General features: G+C 45.2%; 3 protein-coding genes across 7 annotated transcripts; 1 reads left to right on the forward strand and 2 right to left on the reverse strand.

Annotated features, from left to right (window-relative positions):
• Positions 1-674: 674 nt before the first annotated feature.
• Positions 675-8,756, reverse strand: ctsa (cathepsin A). Its single transcript, XM_034532126.1, has 14 exons — positions 8,636-8,756; positions 7,614-7,780; positions 7,255-7,366; positions 7,122-7,172; positions 6,955-7,041; positions 6,704-6,859; positions 2,779-2,955; positions 2,614-2,705; positions 2,352-2,430; positions 2,085-2,233; positions 1,913-1,988; positions 1,425-1,514; positions 1,220-1,321; positions 675-969 (listed from the first exon to the last, which is right to left on the reverse strand). The coding sequence occupies exons 2-14, from the start codon at positions 7,778-7,780 to the stop codon at positions 886-888; spliced, it is 1,422 nt and encodes a 473-aa protein (XP_034388017.1). The 5' UTR covers positions 8,636-8,756; the 3' UTR covers positions 675-885.
• Positions 8,757-9,666: 910 nt separating this feature from the next.
• On the reverse strand, positions 9,667-11,997 carry snrpb (small nuclear ribonucleoprotein polypeptides B and B1). Its single transcript, XM_034532154.1, has 7 exons — positions 11,852-11,997; positions 11,079-11,230; positions 10,596-10,707; positions 10,334-10,486; positions 10,124-10,253; positions 9,888-10,013; positions 9,667-9,809 (listed from the first exon to the last, which is right to left on the reverse strand). The coding sequence occupies exons 1-7, from the start codon at positions 11,852-11,854 to the stop codon at positions 9,769-9,771; spliced, it is 717 nt and encodes a 238-aa protein (XP_034388045.1). The 5' UTR covers positions 11,855-11,997; the 3' UTR covers positions 9,667-9,768.
• Positions 11,998-13,303: 1,306 nt separating this feature from the next.
• On the forward strand, positions 13,304-23,129 carry LOC117730431 (E3 ubiquitin-protein ligase RNF182). Of its 5 annotated transcripts, none has more exons than XM_034532149.1 (8): positions 13,304-13,623; positions 16,786-16,833; positions 17,054-17,189; positions 17,739-17,886; positions 19,839-19,906; positions 20,134-20,239; positions 20,337-20,563; positions 20,664-23,129. In XM_034532149.1, exons 3-8 carry the CDS (start codon positions 17,142-17,144, stop codon positions 20,844-20,846), a joined length of 780 nt encoding a protein of 259 aa, XP_034388040.1. In that variant the 5' UTR covers positions 13,304-13,623; positions 16,786-16,833; positions 17,054-17,141; the 3' UTR covers positions 20,847-23,129. The 5 variants fall into 5 exon arrangements, with proteins under 5 accessions (XP_034388040.1, XP_034388037.1, XP_034388039.1 ...); XM_034532146.1 differs by having other exon boundaries at positions 20,083-20,239; positions 20,664-23,126; XM_034532148.1 differs by lacking the exon at positions 13,304-13,623 and adding an exon at positions 15,562-15,621 and having other exon boundaries at positions 20,083-20,239; positions 20,664-23,126.
• Positions 23,130-23,383: the final 254 nt, after the last annotated feature.

The raw sequence follows: 23,383 nt of genomic DNA on the forward strand, positions 1-23,383 counted from the left end.
GACAGGACAGAGACAGATAGGACACAGACAGACAGGATAGAGAGAGACAGGACAGAGAGAGAGACACAGACAGGACAGAGACAGACAGGACAGGACACAGACAGACACAGACAGGACAGAGACAGATAGGACACAGACAGACACAGACAGGACAGAGACAGATAGGACACAGACAGACAGGACAGAGACAGACAGGACAGAGACAGACAGGACACAGACAGGACAGAGACAGACAGGACAGGACACAGACAGGACAGAGAAAGATAGGACAGAGACAGACAGGACACAGACAGACAGGACAGAGACAGACAGGACAGAGACAGACAGGACACAGACAGGACAGAGACAGACAGGACAGGACACAGACAGACACAGACAGGACAGAGAAAGATAGGACAGAGACAGACAGGACACAGACAGGACAGAGACAGACAGGACACAGACAGACAGGACAGACATGAGACAGTTCCCGTTACAGCAGAAACAACTCCCCCTCATAGGTGTGCAGTGCAAAGCATTGTGGGTCAGAACACCCATTCTGTTAATTTCTCCGTAATTAAGCTGCAATCAGTCGATCGCCTGATTTTGAAAACCAGTCAACAATATTCTGAAATGTTATTAAAAAGATAAAATCATGACTTAAAGTTGAAATTAAAAACACAACAAAAAGTCAGTTAAGGATTAAAAGCTTTATTTTCTTGACTCGTTCTTACAATCCATAAAAAAGTCAAATAAAAACCCCCAAAAGAAGAAGTTCTACATTCAAAAGCATGACGTGTTGAGATAGAGACGTTTTAATTCCCCGAGACAATAATCTGAGCCGACGGGGGCTGGCAGTGAGAGGAAGATGAGGAAAATCAATTCAAAGTGCGGCGGGGTCAGAGGTCAGTAGGGTTGTCTCTTAATGAATCTGGAGAACATGGCGAAGGCAGCGATTGGTTTATCCGTTGGAACCATGTGACCAGAACCCTGCAGGGGGACAGAGGTCAAAGGGGTCAGCGGCAGTATGACATCACCGACGGGATGACATCACAGACAGGGTGACATCACCTCACCGACAGGGTGACATCACAGACAGGGTGACATCACCTCACCGACGGGGTGACATCACCTCACCGACGGGGTGACATCACAGACAGGATGACATCACCGACAGGGTGACATCACCGACAGGGTGACATCACCGACAGGGTGACATCACCGACGAGAAGGTTCTCACCTTCACGGTGAGGAAGGCGATGTTGTCGAACTCTTTGATGAAGCCTCCGATCTGCTGCCCGTCCTCGCCGCTGTAGAGCCAGGGCCGCCGCAGAACCTCCACCTGCGACACACACCGATCAATGAGTTCGGCCGACCAATCAATGAGTTCGGCCGACCAATCAATGAGTTCGGCCGACCAATCAATGAGTTTGGCGAGAAGTTACCTTTTGGTTCAGAGACTCCACGAACCACTCGTCCCCCATGAAGTTGCAGGCCATGTCCACGTCCCCGTTATACACCAGGACCCGGTACTTCTGTACAGAGAACACAGCTGGATGAACAAGCCCCGCCCCCTTTGGTCACATCAGCCAATCACCAGCAGAACGTCACATTCAGTCGCGAGTCATTTCTGGTTTGTACAAGATTAATAAAAAAAAAAAACACATACATTTGATTGATTTCATTTCAACTCGTTATACAGAATTATAACTAACCGTCGGGGAAACATCCTGTTGATGTTTCACAATAAAAGTCCTCCAGCACAAAAAGTCATCTTTCCTGTAAAGACTTTTATTTTGTAGGCGTGTAATGTTTTGTATGAATTTCATATTTTGTTCTGTATCCTCTTGGAGTAAGTAATACACAAAAAAAAGGATAATTTAAGTCAACACCTGTCGAAACCACAGAGAACAGGTGTGTTGCGTTCACTGACCAGAGCGCCGAGCAGCTTCATGTACTGTTTCCTGACGTCCGGGTAGAGACGACCGTAATACAGATTCACCTCCGAGCTGCAAACAAGGACAATTAAAGACAGCTGTGTGTGTGTGTGTGTGTGTGTGTGTGTGTGTGTGTGTGTGTGTGTGTGTGGTGTTCAGGTGCGCTACCTGCAGATGACCCAGCTCTGGGCCTTGGGGCTGATGTGCAGAGCAGCTCTGACGTACGGGTTATTCAGGTAGAGGGTGGAGGGGGTGGAGTTAGTGCAGGGGGGGTCCAGACGGACGGACAGGTGTTGAGACGCCAGACCTCGCAACTTCTACAAACACACACGCACACACAGTCAGAGGAGAAGCTGGTTTCTGACCACCCGTCAGGTGAAGAAACGAGTTCAGACATCAGCTCACACACACACACACACACACACACACACACACCTGGTTCCACAGCTGCGTCCGCCGGTGGTTGATGAACAAGTTCCCCAGATCTCTGATCACCAGCTTGCTCCGTTCAATACTGACGACGACAGGAAGTCAACCGGTCAGACTACACCTGCTGCAGGTGAGCGTCGTGAGCAGCAGCCACGGATGTTTAATATGCGCGTGTGTGTGTGTGTGTGTGTGTGTGTGTGTGTGTGTGTGTGTGTGTGTGTGTGTGTGTGTGTGTCCCACGATGAGACTAAAAAGGGTCAAAGCTCACCCGAATCTCTCTTGGATTCCACCTGGACAGGGAGCGTACAGGTTGTAGATGTTCAGCCCCGAGCTGTAGACGATGCCCTGGACCTCCGCCAGCTGCAGGAGAAACACAACACCTGAACACCGACCCGGTTTGACCCGAACACCAGAACCGGGTTCGTTGACTCACGTCGTCGGAGCAGTTCTTGTTCCGGTTGTTGTAGAAGTTGCACTTCCCCTCGCTGCAGCAGAACGTCTGCAGCGAGGTCCAGAGGCGGCTCCCCAGGAGGCCGTGGTAGTAGGCGAAGTACACCAGAGCGTTGTCGTTCATCTCGTAACTCGACAGCCCGTTTCCCACGGCAACGCCCTGCAGGACGGGCGAGACACAGCTGGCATGACACGGTCACAACGTCCTCCATCACTCACCTCGTACTGCAGTATTAGTATGTAGTACTGCAGTATTTAGTGTGTAGTACTGCAGTATTTAGTGTGTAGTACTGCAGTGTTAGTGTGTAGTACTGCAGTATTTAGTGTGTAGTACTGCAGTATTTAGTGTGTAGTACTGCAGTATTTAGTGTGTAGTACTGCAGTGTTAGTGTGTAGTACTGCAGTGTGTGTGTAGTACTACAGTATGTGTAGTACTGCAGTATTTAGTGTGTAGTACTGCAGTATGTGTATAGTACTGCAGTATGTGTATAGTACTGCAGTATTTAGTGTGTAGTACTGCAGTATTTAGTGTGTAGTACTACAGTATTTAGTGTGTAGTACTGCAGTATGTAGTGTGTAGTACTGCAGTATTTAGTGTGTAGTACTGCAGTATGTAGTGTGTAGTACTGCAGTATTTAGTGTGTAGTACTGCAGTATTTAGTGTGTAGTACTGCAGTATGTAGTGTGTAGTACTGCAGTATGTGTATAGTACTGCAGTATTTAGTGTGTAGTACTGCAGTATGTGTATAGTACTGCAGTATTTAGTGTGTAGTACTGCAGTATTTAGTGTGTAGTACTGCAGTATGTGTGTAGTACTGCAGTATTAAGTGTATAGTACTGCAGTATTTAGTGTGTAGTACTGCAGTATGTGTATAGTACTGCAGTATTTAGTGTATAGTACTGCAGTATTAGTGTGTAGTACTGCAGTATGTGTATAGTACTGCAGTATTTAGTGTATAGTACTGCAGTATTAGTGTGTAGTACTGCAGTATGTGTGTAGTACTGCAGTATTTAGTGTGTAGTACTGCAGTATTTAGTGTGTAGTACTGCAGTATTTAGTGTGTAGTACTGCAGTATGTGTGTAGTACTGCAGTATGTAGTACTACAGTATTTAGTGTGTAGTACTGCAGTATTTAGTGTGTAGTACTGCAGTATTTAGTGTGTAGTACTGCAGTATTTAGTGTGTAGTACTACAGTATTTAGTGTGTAGTACTGCAGTATTTAGTGTGTAGTACTGCAGTATTTAGTGTGTAGTACTGCAGTATTTAGTGTGTAGTACTACAGTATTTAGTGTGTAGTACTGCAGTATGTGTGTAGTACTGCAGTATTTAGTGTGTAGTACTGCAGTATTTAGTGTGTAGTACAGCAGTATTTAGTGTGTAGTACTGCAGTATTTAGTGTGTAGTACTACAGTATTTAGTGTGTAGTACTGCAGTATGTGTGTAGTACTGCAGTATTTAGTGTGTAGTACTGCAGTATTTAGTGTGTAGTACTGCAGTATTTAGTGTGTAGTACTGCAGTATGTAGTGTGTAGTACTACAGTATTTAGTGTGTAGTACTGCAGTATGTGTGTAGTACTGCAGTATTTAGTGTGTAGTACTGCAGTATTTAGTGTGTAGTACTGCAGTATGTAGTGTGTAGTACTGCAGTATTTAGTGTGTAGTACTGCAGTATTTAGTGTGTAGTACTGCAGTATTTAGTGTGTAGTACAGCAGTATTTAGTGTGTAGTACTGCAGTATGTGTGTAGTACTGCAGTATTTAGTGTGTAGTACTGCAGTATTTAGTGTGTAGTACAGCAGTATTATGTGTGTAGTACTGCAGTATGTGTGTAGTACTGCAGTATTTAGTGTGTAGTACTGCAGTATTTAGTGTGTAGTACTGCAGTATTTAGTGTGTAGTACTGCAGTATTTAGTGTGTAGTACTGCAGTATTTAGTGTGTAGTACTGCAGTATTTAGTGTGTAGTACTGCAGTATTTAGTGTGTAGTACTGCAGTATTAAGTATGTAGTACTGCAGTATTTAGTGTGTAGTACTGCAGTATTTAGTGTGTAGTACTGCAGTATTAAGTATGTAGTACTGCAGTATTTAGTGTGTAGTACTGCAGTATTTAGTGTGTAGTACTGCAGTATGTGTATAGTACTACAGTATTTAGTGTGTAGTACTGCAGTATGTGTGTAGTACTGCAGTGTTAGTGTGTAGTACTGCAGTATGTGTAGTACTGCAGTATGTGTAGTACTGCAGTATTAGTGTGTAGTACTGCAGTGTGTGTAGTACTGCAGTATTTAGTGTGTAGTACTGCAGTATTTAGTGTGTAGTACTACAGTATTAAGTATGTAGTACTGCAGTATTTAGTGTGTAGTACTGCAGTATGTGTATAGTACTGCAGTATGTGTATAGTACTACAGTATTTAGTGTGTAGTACTGCAGTATGTGTGTAGTACTGCAGTGTTAGTGTGTAGTACTGCAGTATGTGTGTAGTACTGCAGTGTTAGTGTGTAGTACTGCAGTATGTGTAGTACTGCAGTATTAGTGTGTAGTACTACAGTATGTGTGTAGTACAGCAGTATTAGTGTGTAGTACTGCAGTGTGTGTAGTACTACAGTATGTTTGTAGTACTACAGTATGTGTGTAGTACTACAGTATTAGTGTGTAGTACTGCAGTATGTGTGTAGTACTACAGTATGTTTGTAGTACTATAGTTACTACAGTATGTGTGTAGTACTACAGTATTAGTGTGTAGTACTACAGTATTAGTGTGTAGTACTGCAGTATGTGTGTAGTACTACAGTATGTTTGTAGTACTACAGTATTAGTGTGTAGTACTACAGTATGTTTGTAGTACTACAGTATTAGTGTGTAGTACTGCAGTGTGTGTAGTACTACAGTATGTTTGTAGTACTACAGTATGTGTGTAGTACTACAGTATTAGTGTGTAGTACTGCAGTATGTGTGTAGTACTACAGTATGTTTGTAGTACTATAGTTACTACAGTATGTTTGTAGTACTACAGTATGTGTGTAGTACTACAGTATTAGTGTGTAGTACTGCAGTATGTGTGTAGTACTACAGTATGTTTGTAGTACTACAGTATTAGTGTGTAGTACTGCAGTATGTGTGTAGTACTACAGTATGTGTGTAGTACTACAGTATTAGTGTGTAGTACTACAGTATGTGTGTAGTACTACAGTATTAGTGTGTAGTACTACAGTATGTTTGTAGTACTACAGTATGTTTGTAGTACTACAGTATGTGTGTAGTACTACAGTATGTTTGTAGTACTACAGTGTGTGTGTAGTACTACAGTATGTGTGTAGTACTACAGTATGTGTGTAGTACTGCAGTGTGTGTGTAGTACTACAGTGTGTGTGTAGTACTACAGTGTGTGTGTAGTACTGCAGTGTGTGTGTAGTACTACAGTGTGTGTGTAGTACTGCAGTGTGTGTGTAGTACTGCAGTGTGTGTGTGTAGTACTGCAGTGTGTGTGTAGTACTACAGTGTGTGTGTAGTACTACAGTATGTGTGTAGTACTACAGTGTGTGTGTAGTACTGCAGTGTGTGTGTAGTACTACAGTATGTTTGTAGTACTGCAGTGTGTGTGTAGTACTGCAGTGTGTGTGTGTAGTACTACAGTATGTGTGTAGTACTACAGTGTGTGTGTAGTACTGCAGTGTGTGTGTAGTACTACAGTGTGTGTGTAGTACTGCAGTGTGTGTGTAGTACTACAGTGTGTGTGTAGTACTACAGTGTGTGTGTAGTACTGCAGTGTGTGTGTAGTACTACAGTGTGTGTGTAGTACTGCAGTGTGTGTGTAGTACTACAGTGTGTGTGTAGTACTGCAGTGTGTGTGTAGTACTGCAGTGTGTGTGTAGTACTGCAGTGTGTGTGTAGTACTGCAGTGTGTGTGTACCTGCAGGTTCAGGCTGGCGTCCTCCATCACCCTCTCGGCGAGCGTCGGGATGTAGATTCCTCCGTAACTCTCGCCGGTCAAGAACAACTCGTTCTTGTGGAACTCTGGAAACAGACGGAAGAACTCCTTCAGAGCCAGGTAGTTGTTCATCGACACCTGAGGAGAAACAACAACAACAACAACAACACTTAGCACACTGACTGAACACCTGTGAGCCAATCGGCAGCCGGCGTTTCGGGCGTGTCGCTCACCTCTGTGTCGTTGGTGACGTAATTCTTATCGTCGGAGTACGAGAAGCCGACCCCTGCTGGAGACTCCAGGTACAACATGTTGGCAATCTGCTCGGAAACAGAGGAACCAATCAGCTCCCAGGGATCGCAGCTACATTAGCCAATGAGCTGTCAGGCAGGTAACCGACCTTGTTCCAGGAGTACTCGTTGTACTGCAGCGTCGCTCCGTCATCCTGGATCTGAAACGGCAGAGGTCAGAAGGTCAGCAGGTGTCGCTGTGACATCACAGGGTCAGGTGGGCGAGAGTCCGAGGTCACCCACCAGGAAGGGTCCGTGTTCCGTCAGCAGCCCGTCCAGAGAGCTGCAGCCGGGGCCGCCGTTCAACCACAGAACCACCGGGTCAGAAGACGGGTCTTTCTGGGACGCCACGAACCTGAACACAACAACAACAACAACAACAACAAGCTCGAGTCAGAGTGGGACGCACTTGAACTGTGGTAGAACAGACAGTCTCTAGAGACCTGTCAATCATATTGTAGCCCCGCCCCTAAAGCATACCCCTGCTTTATGGTCCGTTTCCACAAGTATCCAAAATAAATCAACTGTAATGATGCAGATGTGCCAGGTGTGTGCCAGGTGTGTGCCAGGTGTGTGCCAGGTGTGTGCCCCCGGGTACCGACCAGTAGTGCAGGTGTTTCCCATCGGCCACGCTCAGGTATCCAGAATACTGTTTGAAGCTGGGCTGTTTCTGTAGACCGGGCAGGTAAGCCACCTCGTCTGCAGCCGGAGCGGCATCACCGGCACCCAGCAGAGAGGACAGGAAGTAACACAGCACCGCCACCCGCATCTGGAAGAAAGAAACCAGACAAACAGGAAGTGACGTCAGCAGCACTGATGTTTCTTAAAGAGGACGTTAAAACACTGAAACTTTATTAAAAACACTTCCATCTGTCGAGAAAATCAAAAACATTCACCGATTAATGCAGTCGAAGTGTAGTTTATATGCATTTCTCAAATAAACTAACTATGTGTGTTTAACATTAAGGAAAAAAAACATGATGAGGGTTATTATTAAAGAATTAATCATCAAATCTATTTGTGTACATTTAGCTTTTAAAAAAAGAGTTTAATGTGATCTCCGAGATACAAATCACATTGTTCTCGTGCCATTATAGCCGGATACAAGTATCGATCCACCTGTTCAAACCGGAAGTTGAATGACAGGCAGCAGGAGAGCGGGTGCAGGATGACGTCATAACGCAGTGAGGACACTATTATTATTATTAGTGTAAAATCTAATATTGTAAAACAGTAACGCTTGCGATTCATAATTTAATCCAGTGATCCGTTTCATGACTCTGCCGAACAACAACAACAACAAGAGGGACAGTCCCCAGAGGGCGCCATGAGAGCGGCGAACGAGTCACGTGATGCTAACAGGAAGTAACGTTTGGCATTCAGATTTTAATTTGTACCTAAAACCTCTCAACACCTCTACCTGCAGGAGACCGTGTTAAATTCACCTCTTACGGAATCAAGTTAAGACAACACAATAGCAGAGTATATATATTTAAATATATATATAAATTACATATTTCCTGAGTTTTAGACTTATATAAAATAAACCGGAAACAAACACAACGTTTAGCTGAGAAAACAAAGTAAAAGCAGAGCTCATTCGGTCAGAATCGCCCTGTCTCACCTCTCCTGTCTGTCTGCACCCGGTTTCCTGTTCGGCTCAGTTCATGTGACTGCAGCTGCCAATAAAGACCAATCAGAGCAGGTCACGTGACAGCGGCCGGTCACGTGACTACGCCCCCACGTGACTGTTACACTGACCGACTCTCGCAGTTTGCCGTTTCATTTATCGACATTATGTATAGTTTATGGGCAAATTATATAAATATATATATATATATATATGGTACCAATGTATTCATTAGTTATTGTTCCCCTTTCCAAAATAAAAGTCCGCTGGTTTTATTCTAGACTCGTTGATCATGTGATGTTGTGTTAGTTTCCTAATAAATCTGAGAATCACTTCCTGGTTCTGATGGTGCGAACAGCCAATCAGCTGATTCCTAGATGTGTAGCTATAAGTCGTCATAGTCTGTCTACAGTGTGGAACAGATAAATAAGTGTGTCTAAGGGCATTCTCTCATTTTCCGCCAACGTAAAATTGTTACGCAAGTTCCTCAATAAAAGCACTTCAAGTTCCTATTAATGTATCATTTAACCTGTAAGAAAATGTTGAGGGAAATAAGACTAAAGATACCATTTCACTTCCTCCTCCTCCTCCTCAAAAAAAAAGGATTTACTTTAAGATCCGAAGTGAAAACTACAGAATTAAAACATTGATAAGAGTGAAAGTGTTGAACATGCGACTCAAACAAACTTTAAGACTCAGTTCTCAATACAGGTTCTTTGAGGGAAGTTCTTAATTATATAATTTGAGACCAAACCCAGTTTGATGGACTGGAATAAAAACTCTTAACTCACTGAAATGTGTTACTTTAAGTAGTTTTATCTCCTCGTTTCCTATTCCTAGCTTCTGTATTCCAGTATGATCCACTCAACATGAGACAAAGTATAATAGTTGAGACTTATTTATTTTCGGTCTAAACCGGCTCGACAAAAAAAGGTTAACTTAACTCTATAAATTGAATCGTACATTCAAACTATTAATTATATCCTTTGCAGCCGTAACCATAGAAACTGAACAGACAGTGGAGCTGAAATCAAACCATCCTGATGAAACTTTATTAAAAAACACAAAACAGGGAAGAAAAAAAATAAGATCTATACAACAAGTGAGTCTGAGGAGGCGGAGTTTCCTCAGGGCCGGGGGGGCGGTCTCATCCCGGGAGGAGGAGGTCCTAAAAAACAGAGCAGAAGCGGTCATATGTATGTTCACAGGTGATCTGATGAAATGTGTCTCCGTGGCAACAGCTTACCTCTCATGCCAGGGGGTGGCGGCCTCATGCCAGGGGGGGGCATCCCCATCGGAGCGCCTCGACCTGGAGGCATCCCCATTGGAGGACCCATTGGGGGCCGCATGCCAGGGGGCGGTCCCATCATACCTGCAGGGAGGGGGAAGGAACAGCCAATCAGCACACAGGAGGCGGCGAGCGAGCAACAGTACACAGGAGGCGGCTAGCGATCAAAAACATGACATCATATGTCCAGTCACCTGGAGGCGGGGCTCCTCTGCCCATCGGGGGCGGGGCTCCTCGTCCAGGTGGGTATTGTGTGGGAGCGCCGGCGATACTCGCTCCTGCTGCTGCCGCGGCAACCGTCCCTCTGCCCTGTGGGGTCATCACCTAGAGACAAACAGGAAGTTGTCAGCACCTGAGCACGCACACACACCTGAGCGCAGAGTAGTCGTTGTTGCCATATTTACCTGCTGCGAAGGACCGCCCACACCTCTGACTGGCCCAGCGAGTCCGGCCGGAGCCTGAGGCATCGGCGCTCCTGCGGGGACGCCACGACCTGCTGCCCGACCCACACCTGGACCCCCAGCAACGCCTGCCAATGGGACGCGAGCAATGCCAGTCTGGAGTGAGAGGGGGAGGGGTTAACAAACAGAAGCTCAGCACATGTGAAACACAGTTTATTGAATACACAAACTTTTGACATCCGTCTCCTAATTGGCTTCTACTTACATCTTTAGGAGGCGGGCCCTCAACAGTCATAGAGACCAGGTTCTCCCCCCTCAGCAGAACCAGACCCAGAACCCTCTTCTCTTCTCGCTCCGGCTGCTTTGAGTTCTTTGGCCTGCGTGAAACAAAACAAACACATTTTTTTTTTAAAAAGAACATTTTACAATCCACGGAGGGGCATCTCTACCTCAGCAGAAAATACCAATTTATGAATGAAACGACGACTTGACGCAATAACGTAAAAGACAATAAATTACAACCGAAGCCATTAAAAGAAGTCTCCGCTCTTCCTCCTACGCTGCTGCAACAACTTGGCGCTAGTAAAAGAGAAATGGTCGCCCCTGAAGAACAGCGTGTAGCAAAAGGCCACGGCGTCCCGCACCAGAATAGGCGAACGCTCCTGCTCGACACCAGTAATGGCGGCCAAGCCGATAAACAGATATCGTCTGCGCCGTAAAAATGGCCGCCGTGCTGGCGTGTACCTACTTGATCTTCCTGAACTCGTCGCAGTCGCACAGGATCAGGTTCATGTGTTTGTCGAAGGCCTTGAAGGTGCCGATGAAGATCCGCCCGTCCTGCAGGATGCACCTCATCCTGAAGTCGATGTGCTGCAGCATCTTGCTGCTCTTACCCACCGTCTGAGGAACCAATCAAGAGGCTGCGTTAACATGACGTCATAACCACCAAAAAGAAAAGGTCTACCGTTTATTCTTGGATCCTGATTTAAAAAGTCAACAAAACTTTGTGATGAATGAAAAAAGTTATTAAATCAGCAACAGAGCAAACAACAAAGCTTCTTTGTTCTAATTTAAACTGCACGAGAGTTTTGATGCTGGTGTTTTTTTTTTGTTAAACATGGCTTCAGGTCAACAAACATTTACTCTGTGCGGCCATTTCTCCTTCGAGACGGTCAAGAAAAACAAGGTTTTCAAGAACAGCCATTTTAATCAAGTATTTCATTTAAGTAGTATAGACAAAATGGTCTGTTATAAATAAACACTTGAAGACAGCAGGGTACATTTAAAAAAGGACGTCTCGTGTAAAGCAATACACGTATAAACTCTGTAGATACCACGTGCGCAGAATCACTAAAACTAACATTATAATAGAAGCTGAACGACTCGGTTCTTCGCCGACGTTCAACCGACGTCCATTCAAACTGAAGCCATTATTATTTAAGATATACCCGTAAATTCGGGAGACATTTAGATGCCAGCGGGGCGACCGGACGTCGGGCTCTCAGCCCGGTTAAAACTCACCATGTTTGCGGTTCTGATGGCTCCGATTGGCGTCGGATTCACCGAATAAACCCAAAAAAAAATTGACCCGCGGAAGAAACCGCCAGGCTCGTCTTTATCAGAGATTCACAGGAAGTGACGCGGCCCTAAGCGGAACTGTTCCTACCCGAACAGAGGACACGCGCAAAGTTCCCGTCCGACCTGCAACAGCAACCGAAGCTACAGTTCCGCCGAGTTTTACAATTAATTTATAATCGTAATATTTGAGGGAAGTCTTTTTTTATTCAACTGTAAACTGTCAGAAACAAGAAAGCAACGTTGACAATCGTAGTTACCACAATATAAATAACATTTCGATGAAATAAATACAACAACAACGTGCATTGAATACCCGTTTTTATTCATTTATAACTTTAACTTATAAGCGATATAAATTGTCTCGGCTTTAGATAGATTGAGGTAAACATGAAGCTCCTTATTATTTTAGAGAAATACAATCAAATGTGAGTTAATTTCTTAAAATATGAAACTACAGATATTACAATATTTAAATTACAGCAGTAAGAAAACACAGAGAGCAACAAAAAAAACTTCACACTGAGATAAAAGAAAATTATGTAAAAAAAATATATAAAATAATTTTATTTAAAAAAGTAAAATAAATATATATTGAATAGAAACAGATTAAATCCCCAAAAAGTGAAAAGATAAACAACATATATATATACTGTATATATATATTTGTAATTATTATTTATCAACAGATTTCTCTGTAGGTTTATGAACTGATCAGATAATTGATCACGTCATCGATCCTCTCTGCTGCCTACGTCATCGTCAGTCGGAGAACATTTCCCGTCATCCTTGCTGCGGGCCGGTTGCCACGGTAACCCGGGCTCCCATCGCCGCCGCGCGCGCCGCAGTGAGACAGGAGGAGAGAGACGGTGAGTCACCGAGACCAGCCCCCGGTCACCGACCGACAACCGGCGACCAACGGACCGGAGACACCGGTAGACCTTCTCGGTTCGCCGGCGAGCTGACCCCCCCCCCCCCCCCCCTCCCCCCCCCCCCCCCCCCCCCCCGATGCTGCTGCGGAGGCGCGCGACGATCACGGACTGTTGATGACACCGATGACGGGCATCGACCGCAGTGTTGCTTCAACCCGAGAGACCACAGCAAACTCGTCGGCGGCAACCAGACTGTTGCTGCAGTGTTGCTTCGGACGACAGACCTTCCGGCAACCGGACCCGCCGGCGACGACAACATGTAAGGCAACTGCACCTGCAGCAACTAGCAATCGAGACACGTTGATGTTTAATGTTGCTTTAACCTGACATGAGACTACAGCAACCGAATCTGCAGCAATTATATACAAAGCAACCAGGCCACTGATTTTCCACAACTGCAGCGTTGCTTTAACTGATAATAAAGAGAGAGTCCAGCAACTAGACTCTTGATGTTTATCAACCACATATTGTTTCAACCTTAAAGCTTCAAGGACTACAACAACTAAACCCCACGGCAACTAAACCCATAGCAACAGAAACTGCAGCAACTTGGAAATGAACTGTTGAGGTTTAACAACCACCATGTTGCTTCAGCCTGAGGGAAACTATACGGAAACCATCAGCAACTAGCAACCGCATTGTTGATGTTTAATCATCACTGTGTTGCTTCGGTGTGACACAACAGCAACTCAGCCGGCAACTAAACATCCACGGCACCCATCAACCCATCAACCCATCAACCCATCAACCCATCAACCCATCAACCCAACATCCATCGTCCAACAGGTGAGCGGCAACACGGCACCGTGGCAACATGTACGGCTCTCCACCAATGAGGTCGCAGCCTTAGGAGGGATGTCACAGCCTGACGCAAAACTTTATTGAGCAATAAATAAATAAATAGAGAGATGATAACAGTATAAAATAAGAGATGACTGCAATGAGAGAGAAATAAATGTTCTTAATAAGTTGAGAACTATAGGGGATGTTTTGAATCTGCCGTCGCCATCTTGTTTTTTCCAGAACCGTCAAACAGGAAGTGACCATATGTGGACTGAGTAGGAGTGACATAAAGACTCCATATACGTCTACGGTAGAGAGACCTGTCAATCACTTTGTAGCCCCGCCCTAAAGCATATCCTGCTTTATGGTCTGTTTGACTCAATATAGACCATAATTTATTAAATGAACTGGTGGTCAGGAGAGAGAATGCAGCTTTAACACATGAAACATAGACTTCTATACAACCAGAGGAGACGCCCCCTGGTGGTCAGGAGAGAGAATGCAGCTTAAATGCATGAAGCATAGACTTCTATACAACCAGAGGAGTCGCCCCCTGGTGGTCAGGAGAGAGAATGCAGCTTTAACACATGAAGCATAGACTTCTATACAACCAGAGGAGTCACCCCCTGGTGGTCAGGAGAGAGAATGCAGCTTTAACACATGAAGCATAGACTTCTATACAACCAGAGGAGTCGCCCCCTGGTGGTCAGGAGAGAGAATGCAGCTTTAACACATGAAGCATAGACTTCTATACAACCAGAGGAGTCACCCCCTGGTGGTCAGGAGAGAGAATGCAGCTTTAACACATGAAGCATAGACTTCTATACAACCAGAGGAGTCACCCCCTGGTGGTCAGGAGAGAGAATGCAGCTTTAACACATGAATCATAGACTTCTATACAACCAGAGGAGTCAAGACTGGTATAAGCACAACAAGGCTGTCCAGGCGGACTAGTTGGCGTGATGCTGTAAAAGCTCCAAAAGTTGGTTTCAAGGCTTTTTCACCAACACATGAATAAATAATGTAACGTTCATACATTTTCATACAGAACGCAGCTTTAAGACACTTTAACTCCGGCTTGACTGTAAAGAACCGGAGGTTGCCGTCTGCTTTTAGTGCTTTTGAGCATCTCCCACTTTAAAGTTAGTGTGAGGAACGTTTAACTGGTTCTCAAACAGTCTCGTACTTTAACACTGATGACCTTCTTTATTTTTTTTATTTTTTTTATTTATTCATTTATTTTGCAGGGACAATGAACACCAATCAACAGTTGGACTGTAAGTGAGCCAGAGTTAGCCAGAGAGGCTAATTTCCATCTGCTGTCCCTGGCCAGATGTTTTTAAGGCAGCCTAAAATAACAAAATCTCAAAATATGACCTTCGTGATTTAAAAAAACGACCATCAGTGAGAACATTGTGCGGCTTTATGTAGTTCATCAAATAACTAGAATAACAATTTAATTGATCATTTAATTTATCGGCTCAATGTTCAGGTTTTGGTGAAGCCCATTTAATTTAATTGTAACCTGCAAGTAAATTAACCTCGAATCAATCTATTTCTATTATGTATGTATTTGGCAAATTAATGGATAATTCTTTATGATATGGTAAATCCAACCTGAGCAGATAACCCCCTATATTTACAATGTAAAGTTGTCACATGATGATGTCACAGCCTTGGTAATGATGATCCTTCAGCTGAAGGTTCTGCTAGAACCCGTCCGGTTCTCTACTCGGTGCTCCCTCTACAACAGGCACTCGGTAAAGCACAGTATACAGTGTACTACAGACATAGTACTACATAGTTTACTACACAGTGGTGGTACTACAGCAGCCACATGACTGCCACTCACACATCAATCATATGTGAAGCAGTGCATTGTGGGATTTTGAGCAGACAGTCTGCATGTTGACGGACACTCGAACAAAATGGAGGACGAGAAAATAACACGCCGGAAATATGGAGAGATCTCCGACAGACTGTGTGACGGACTGACCTGAGGTCTGTTTGTCTCTGAGCGTCGGTACAGAGCAGAGGGGTCCTTCGGGAGACGGACTGACCTGAGGTCTGTTTGTCTCTGAGCGTCGGTACAGAGCAGAGGGGTCCTTCGGGAGACGGACTGACCTGAGGTCTGTTTGTCTCTGAGCGTCGGTACAGAGCAGAGGGGTCCTTCGGGAGACGGACTGACCTGAGGTCTGTTTGTCTCTGAGCGTCCGTACAGAGCAGAGGGGTCCTTCGGGAGACGGACTGACCTGAGGTCTGTTTGTCTCTGAGCGTCGGTACAGAGCAGAGGGGTCCTTCGGGAGACGGACTGACCTGAGGTCTGTTTGTCTCTGAGTGTCGGTACAGAGCAGAGGGGTCCTTCGGGAGACGGACTGACCTGAGGTCTGTTTGTCTCTGAGCGTCGGTACAGAGCAGAGGGGTCCTTCGGGAGACGGACTGACCTGAGGTCTGTTTGTCTCTGAGCGTCGGTACAGAGCAGAGGGGTCCTTCGGGAGACGGACTGACCTGAGGTCTGTTCAGAAACACTAGAACACAGCTGTAATACTGCAGTACTAAACAAAGTATTTTGGTAAACGTGTCATTAGAAGCATCACAACTTTTCCGCTGCTGGAAAAAGAGCTTTGAAGCTGGGAGGAAGAACCGTGACGTCATCTTCCAGGTGTGTGAAATGTTTGAAATGTTTATCTCGGACGACCTGCAGCGAAGACTCCAAACAAACACCTGAAAGCGTCAACGATACATTGAGGTATAACTGACCTGCAGTCAGTTCAGACTGAGCAACCGAAGTCACCGTCTCCTCTCCGATCGGTCGGTAAAATCAGCTGATCGCGTTGTTTCTGCCCGATTGGCCCGTCCGGGGGTTCAGGGACAGGTAAAGCTGTTGCCGTGGAAACATCAGCATCCCCAATGTCCCCTCCCTCAGTTACATAACAGCTGCAGTCTATAAATACAACAGTGTGTGTGTGTGTGTGTGCGCGCACATGTGTGTGTACGCGCACATGTGTGTGTGTGTTTCTGAGGCTACTCAATAAATTAACATTAACATCAAACCAGACGAGATAAGAAATAAATCCAATGCTAGTACTTGCTAGTACTCCATATGTTAGTACACGCCTTGTGGATACTGTGTACTGTGTCTCAGACCCGTCTCTCTGTCTCTAGATGGGCGTCCTCTCAGACTGCCAGACTGATCGGCTGATCTGGAGTCAGGTAGGTACCCACATTCAGTGGTGTCGCCCAGATGTGTTGATCAACGGGACAAAGACACCCCCACAAAAAAAAAAATCACATGCGTTTGTCTACTTTCAGTTTAATTTCCATCAATACCCCAAATACTACTTCCTGTTTGAAATGGACAGAAACAAGCAGATCGTCGTCTCGCCGCTCGCTGAAGAGCAGTTTCACTACTAAAAAATGTTTTGTCTTCCAGTCAGCTGACGGCCTCAGGTTGAGCTAAGCCCCGCCCAACCGCTGCCCCCTCATTCTTCCTGGTTCAGGTGACGACGACAGCCAATAGAATGAGCCTGCTGAAGGAGGCGGAGCCTGGCCGGGAGTCAGAAGCCAAGGTGAGATTCCAAGACCGTATTAACTCTGAACTTCATCCGATCTCAAACTATAATTTAAATAAAGTTCTGAACAAAGGACGCTGAACCCTGTCACGCTGCCATGACCCCCGTGTTGTGGTGTGTTGTTGTGTGTTGTGGTGTGTTGTTGTGTGTTGTGGTGTGTTGTTGTGTGCTGTGGTGTGTTGTTGTGTGTTGTGGTGTGTTGTGGTGTGTTGTTGTGTGTTGTGGTGTGTTGTGGTGTGTTGTTGTGTGTTGTGGTGTGTTGTGGTGTGCTGTGGTGTGTTGTGGTGTGCTGTGGTGTGTTGTGGTGTGTTGTGGTGTGCTGTGGTGTGTTGTTGTGTGTTGTGGTGTGTTGTGGTGTGTTGTTGTGTGCTGTGGTGTGTTGTTGTGTGTTGTGGTGTGTTGTGGTGTGCTGTGGTGTGTTGTGGTGTGTTGTTGTGTGTTGTGGTGTGTTGTGGTGTGCTGTGGTGTGTTGTGGTGTGCTGTGGTGTGTTGTGGTGTGTTGTGGTGTGCTGTGGTGTGTTGTGGTGTGTTGTGGTGTGTGTGCAGACCTGGGCCCAGTCTCTGATTTACACTCTGGAGGAACTCGAGTGTAAGATCTGCTACAACCGATACGACACGCGAAGCCGGAAACCCAAACTGCTGGGCTGTCTGCACCGCGTCTGTGCCAAGTGTCTGAAGAAGATGGTCGACATGGGTGAGTTCACTTGACCTGGTAAAGGTTAGTTCACTTGACCTGGTAAAGGTTAGTTCACTTGACCTGGTAAAGGTTAGTTCACTTGACCCGGTAAAGGTTAGTTCACTTGACCTGGTAAAGGTTAGTTCACTTGACCCGGTAAAGGTTAGTTCACTTGACCTGGTAAAGGTTAGTTCACTTGACCCGGTAAAGGTTAGTTCACTTGACCTGGTAAAGGTTAGTTCACTTGACCCGGTAAAGGTTAGTTCACTTGACCCGGTAAAGGTTAGTTCACTTGACCTGGTAAAGGTTAGTTCACTTGACCCGGTAAAGGTTAGTTCACTTGACCCGGTAAAGGTTAGTTCACTTGACCCGGTAAAGGTTAGTTCACTTGACCTGGTAAAGGTTAGTTCACTTGACCCGGTAAAGGTTAGTTCACTTGACCTGGTAAAGGTTAGTTCACTTGACCCGGTAAAGGTTAGTTCACTTGACCTGGTAAAGGTTAGTTCACTTGACCCGGTAAAGGTTAGTTCACTTGACCTGGTAAAGGTTAGTTCACTTGACCCGGTAAAGGTTAGTTCACTTGACCCGGTAAAGGTTAGTTCACTTGACCCGGTAAAGATTAGTTCACTTGACCCGGTAAAGATTAGTTCACTTGACCCGGTAAAGGTTAGTTCACTTGAAGGTTAGTTCACTTGACCCGGTAAAGGTTAGTTCACTTGACCCGGTAAAGGTTAGTTCACTTGAAGGTTAGTTCACTTGACCCGGTAAAGGTTAGTTCACTTGACCCGGTAAAGATTAGTTCACTTGACCTGGTAAAGATTAGTTCACTTGAAGGTTAGTTCACTTGACCCGGTAAAGGTTAGTTCACTTGACCCGGTAAAGATTAGTTCACTTGACCCGGTAAAGATTAGTTCACTTGACCCGGTAAAGATTAGTTCACTTGACCTGGTAAAGATTAGTTCACTTGAAGGTTAGTTCACTTGACCCGGTAAAGGTTAGTTCACTTGACCCGGTAAAGATTAGTTCACTTGACCTGGTAAAGATTAGTTCACTTGAAGGTTAGTTCACTTGACCCAGTAAAGGTTAGTTCACTTGACCTGGTAAAGGTTAGTTCACTTGACCCGGTAAATGTTAGTTCACTTGACCTGCTAAAGATTAGTTCACTTGAAGGTTAGTTCACTTGACCCAGTAAAGGTTAGTTCACTTGACCTGGTAAAGGTTAGTTCACTTGACCTGGTAAAGATTAGTTCACTTTAGCCGGTAAAGATGACTTCACTTGACCTGGTAAAGGTTAGTTCACTTGACCTGGTAAAGGTTAGTTCACTTGACCCGGTAAAGGTTAGTTCACTTGACCTGGTAAAGATTAGTTCACTTTAGCCGGTAAAGATGACTTCACTTGACCTGGTAAAGGTTAGTTCACTTGACCTGGTAAAGGTTAGTTCACTTGACCTGGTAAAGATTAGTTCACTTTAGCCGGTAAAGATGACTTCACTTGAACTGGCAAAGGTTAGTTCACTTGACCTGGTAAAGGTTAGTTCACTTGAACTGGTAAAGGTTAGTTCACTTGAACTGGTAAAGGTTAGTTCACTTAACCCGGTAAAGGTTAGTTCACTTTAGCCGGTAAAGATGACTTCACTTGACCTGGCAAAGGTTAGTTCACTTAACCCGGTAAAGGTTAGTTCACTTAACCCGGTAAAGGTTAGTTCACTTTAGCCGGTAAAGATGACTTCACTTGACCTGGCAAAGGTTAGTTCACTTGACCTGGTAAAGGTTAGTTCACTTTAGCCGGTAAAGATTAGTTAACTTGACCTGGTAAAGATTAGTTAACTTGACCTGGTAAAGGTTAGTTCACTTTAGCCGGTAAAGATGACTTCACTTGACCTGGTAAAGATTAGTTAACTTGACCTGGTAAAGATTAGTTAACTTGACCTGGTAAAGAGTGTCATGTGACTCCTCTGGTTTATTTTCAGGAGAGTCTTCGCCGTCAATCATCTGCTGTCCATTCTGTCGCCACGAGACCTACGTACCCGACGAGGAGGTGAGACTTATTAATGAGGAGGTGAGACTTATTAACGAGGAGGTGAGACTTATTAACGAGGTGAGACTTATTAACGAGGAGGTGAGACTTATTAACGAGGAGGTGAGACTTATTTAGGAAGGGATTCTCCTCCATTTCCGAGTTGGACAAGCCGTCTCCCTGTCTCTGTCCTGAAGGTGTGGTTGATGGAGGACGACCGACACATCCTGGCTGTTCTGTCTTGTCAGGACCGAGCTCGCCGAGGAGGAGGCGGAGTCGGAGGAGGAGGAGGAGGAGGAGGAGGAGGAGGAGGAGGAGGCGGGGAGGTGGTGCTGAGTCCAAACAGTCTGACCGGTAAAATAACCAGATGAGTTTCCTTTGTCATGTTCCATTTCCTCGTTCCAGACTGGAACATAAAACTTATTTTTCTCCCTCCCTCCCTCTCTCTCAGGAAGAGGAGGCGTGGAGTCGTCCCACCGCTCCTCAGACTGCCTGGTCATCACCATCATGGAGCTCCCGGAGGATTCCCCGTCCTCGGACTCCCTGAGCATGCTGAACGTGGTGGGCCTGTACCGCCCCCCCAGCCTGGACTCGCTGCCCTGCAACCTGCCGGCTCAGAAGTGTCGCGCCTGGACGTCCCGCAGCTTCCCCCGCTGCCTCCTGGGGGCGCTCTGCCTGGTCAGTACACTCACAACCAGTCGAACCAGTGCCGGGAGGACGGGCCCTGACGTGTGTGTGTGTGTGTGTGTGTGTGTGTGGTTGTGTGTGTGTGTGACAGGTGTACTTCAGCTCTCTGCCTCTGGGGATTTACCTGCTGATGATTGGTCAGCTGTGGCTGGGCGTGGTCCTGGTGAGTCTGGTTCCCTCCACGCTGCTGCTGCTCGTCCTCTACGGCTTCTGTCAGTGTCTGTGCCACGAGCTGATGGAGGCGCTCGCCGCGCGCACGCACGCGCTGCCGTGACAGAGAGTCAACAACAACAACAACAACAACAACAACAGTAGTGCGACCAGAACCAGCAACAAAACGAGTCACCGCAACAACGCAACAACACACCGCACCAGAACCGGCGGCCCGTACGATAATACCACCAGGCTATAATTACATGGACGTGTTTATGTGTTCTTATAGAGTAGATTATATACTTTATTCATCTTTTGGTGTCGATGGGAACCCCGAAGCTGTGTGGAACAGACAAATATAAAATATATAATATAATTCAAAACCGCCATCGAAGGCCAAAGAGCTTTGGCAGTCTCGCCCTCCGAAGACATCCGAGCTAAATGACACACACGCACACACACACACACACACACACACACACACACACACACACACACACACACACACACATCTGCTATCACACCTAACCTCCTGGACGTGTCTCCTAGACGTGTCTCCTAGCCCAGTAAGAAGTGAACCACTGTCATAACCTCTCTAATCCCAAATCCTGCTCTGAGGTGTAGGCCTGAGAAAAACAACAAGAACAACATCAGAACCACAATAACAACAAAGGGACAACAGAATCACTCACTTATAGACGGACCCATCAAACACTGACACACCTGTCCACTCTGACTCCGCCCTCCTCTGAATACCAGCATAACCCCCACCCCCCCTCCCTCCTGTGGCTACAGCCAATCAGACTAGGACCAGGTGATGACATCATCGCAGAGAAGAGGCGGAGTTTATCTCTCTCTCTCTCTCTCGCTTATGTTTTACTGTGAAGGTTTTTTCTCTTTGTCGCCTCCTGCTGGACAAACTACGAACAAGCTGTTTTCTTTTATATTCGGAAACAACAGAAGGATCCAAACTGTCAGCTGGTGTCACAGGACACCCGTCAGCCAATCAGAGGAGGCTTCTGTCTGTGAACATTGAAGCTGTTGTAGACTGACCCCACTGTACTGTGCAGACTGAAAGAGACTTTAAATAACACCAATTAACCATGTTGAAAACATAACATGTAACCGTTTATTATGTGTGAATATGTAACCGACGTTCATTAAATGCACTTGTTCTCTATTTTCTTCACACTCCAGTACAAACAGAGGTCCAGGATTGTTAGCCTAGCTTAGCACAAAGACTGGAAATAGAGGGGACTGTTAGCCGAGCTCCATCAAAGCCATGGCTTCCTGTGGAACTGTATTCCCACAATGTAGGCAGAATATAAAGAAAAGGAAAACATTGCGTTGTTCTAACTCACAGGTACTCACATATTATTCCAAGATGCCTTATTAAATATCATAATTAAGTCTAAATTAGCTACATGGTTGTGTATTTGTCGCGGTTTGCTAAAATACAATGAATAACTTTTAATGAACTGGGTGTACGAATGTATTTTATTCGGTTGTAACTGTAACTTTTCTGAATCTTTACACATTCACATGTTTGTGTCAGTGACATAAACACAATAATCGGTGAGATGTTGTTGACAGGAAACAACACTGTGGGGGCAGAGATCACGTTTGCGGATGTTTTTCACGACGTGTCTTCTGTGAATGTTAAATAATAATTAACAACCAACACGGATGTCTTACCACAGTGCTGCGGTGGAGACTTCATGAACAGTTTTCCTTTTAAATGAACCAAGCTAACAGTTTCCCCCTGCTTTCACCCTTTGTGCTAAGCTAAGTGTTCAGCCCTTTGCTAAGCTAACAGTTTCCCCCTGCTTGCAGCCCTTTGTGCTAAGCTAAATGTTCAGCCCTTTGTGCTAAGCTATTAGTTTCCTCCTGTTAGCCACTCTTGTTGCTAAGCTAACAGTTTCTCCCTACTAGCGCCTCTTTGAGCTAAGCTAAAAGTTTCTCCCTGCTAGCCACTTTTTGTGCTAAGCTAACAGTTCCCCCTGCTTGCAGCCCTTTGTGCTAAGCTAAAAGTTTCTCCCTGCTAGCCACTTTTTGTGCTAAGCTATCAGTTCCCCCTGCTTGCAGCCCTTTGTGCTAAGCTAACAGTTTCCCCCTGCTAGCCACTCTTTGTGCTAAGCTAACAGTTTCCCTCAGACACAACAGAACAAGATGATTTAATGAGCTGTTGGACTGTTCCTTTAAGTTTTCTGTCTTTATAAAGTGCTATTGTTTGATTTGATATTTGATGAATGATGATGATGATGATGAAGGCTATAATGATGAGGAGGAGAACACTGTTGGTCGGCTAGCCTGCAACAGCTGTTGTCACTTCCTGTCTTTGTAGTGGGTGGAGCATGTGCAGTGTGTGCTCCATTAAAACATTGAATAAACTACAGACACTGAAATATGACTCATTGCAGATTTTTTAGCTTTGCATATATTACCACTGTTTACTGATTAGTAATTAGTATTACTGATTAGTGTTAATACAATAACTAGTGTTAACATTTCTGTTACTACTGTTACAGATACTGTTGTTAGAACAGTATAAGTTCAGGGCTTGATCTTAAGCCCAACATTATTTTCTATCTCTATGTATTCAGTTCAGTTTATTTTGTATAGTCCATCACAAATTACAAATTAGCCTCAGAGGGCTTT

The sequence above is a fragment of the Cyclopterus lumpus genome, chromosome 5 (genome assembly GCF_009769545.1).
Source record: "Cyclopterus lumpus isolate fCycLum1 chromosome 5, fCycLum1.pri, whole genome shotgun sequence".
NCBI classification, from domain to species: domain Eukaryota; kingdom Metazoa; phylum Chordata; class Actinopteri; order Perciformes; family Cyclopteridae; genus Cyclopterus; species Cyclopterus lumpus.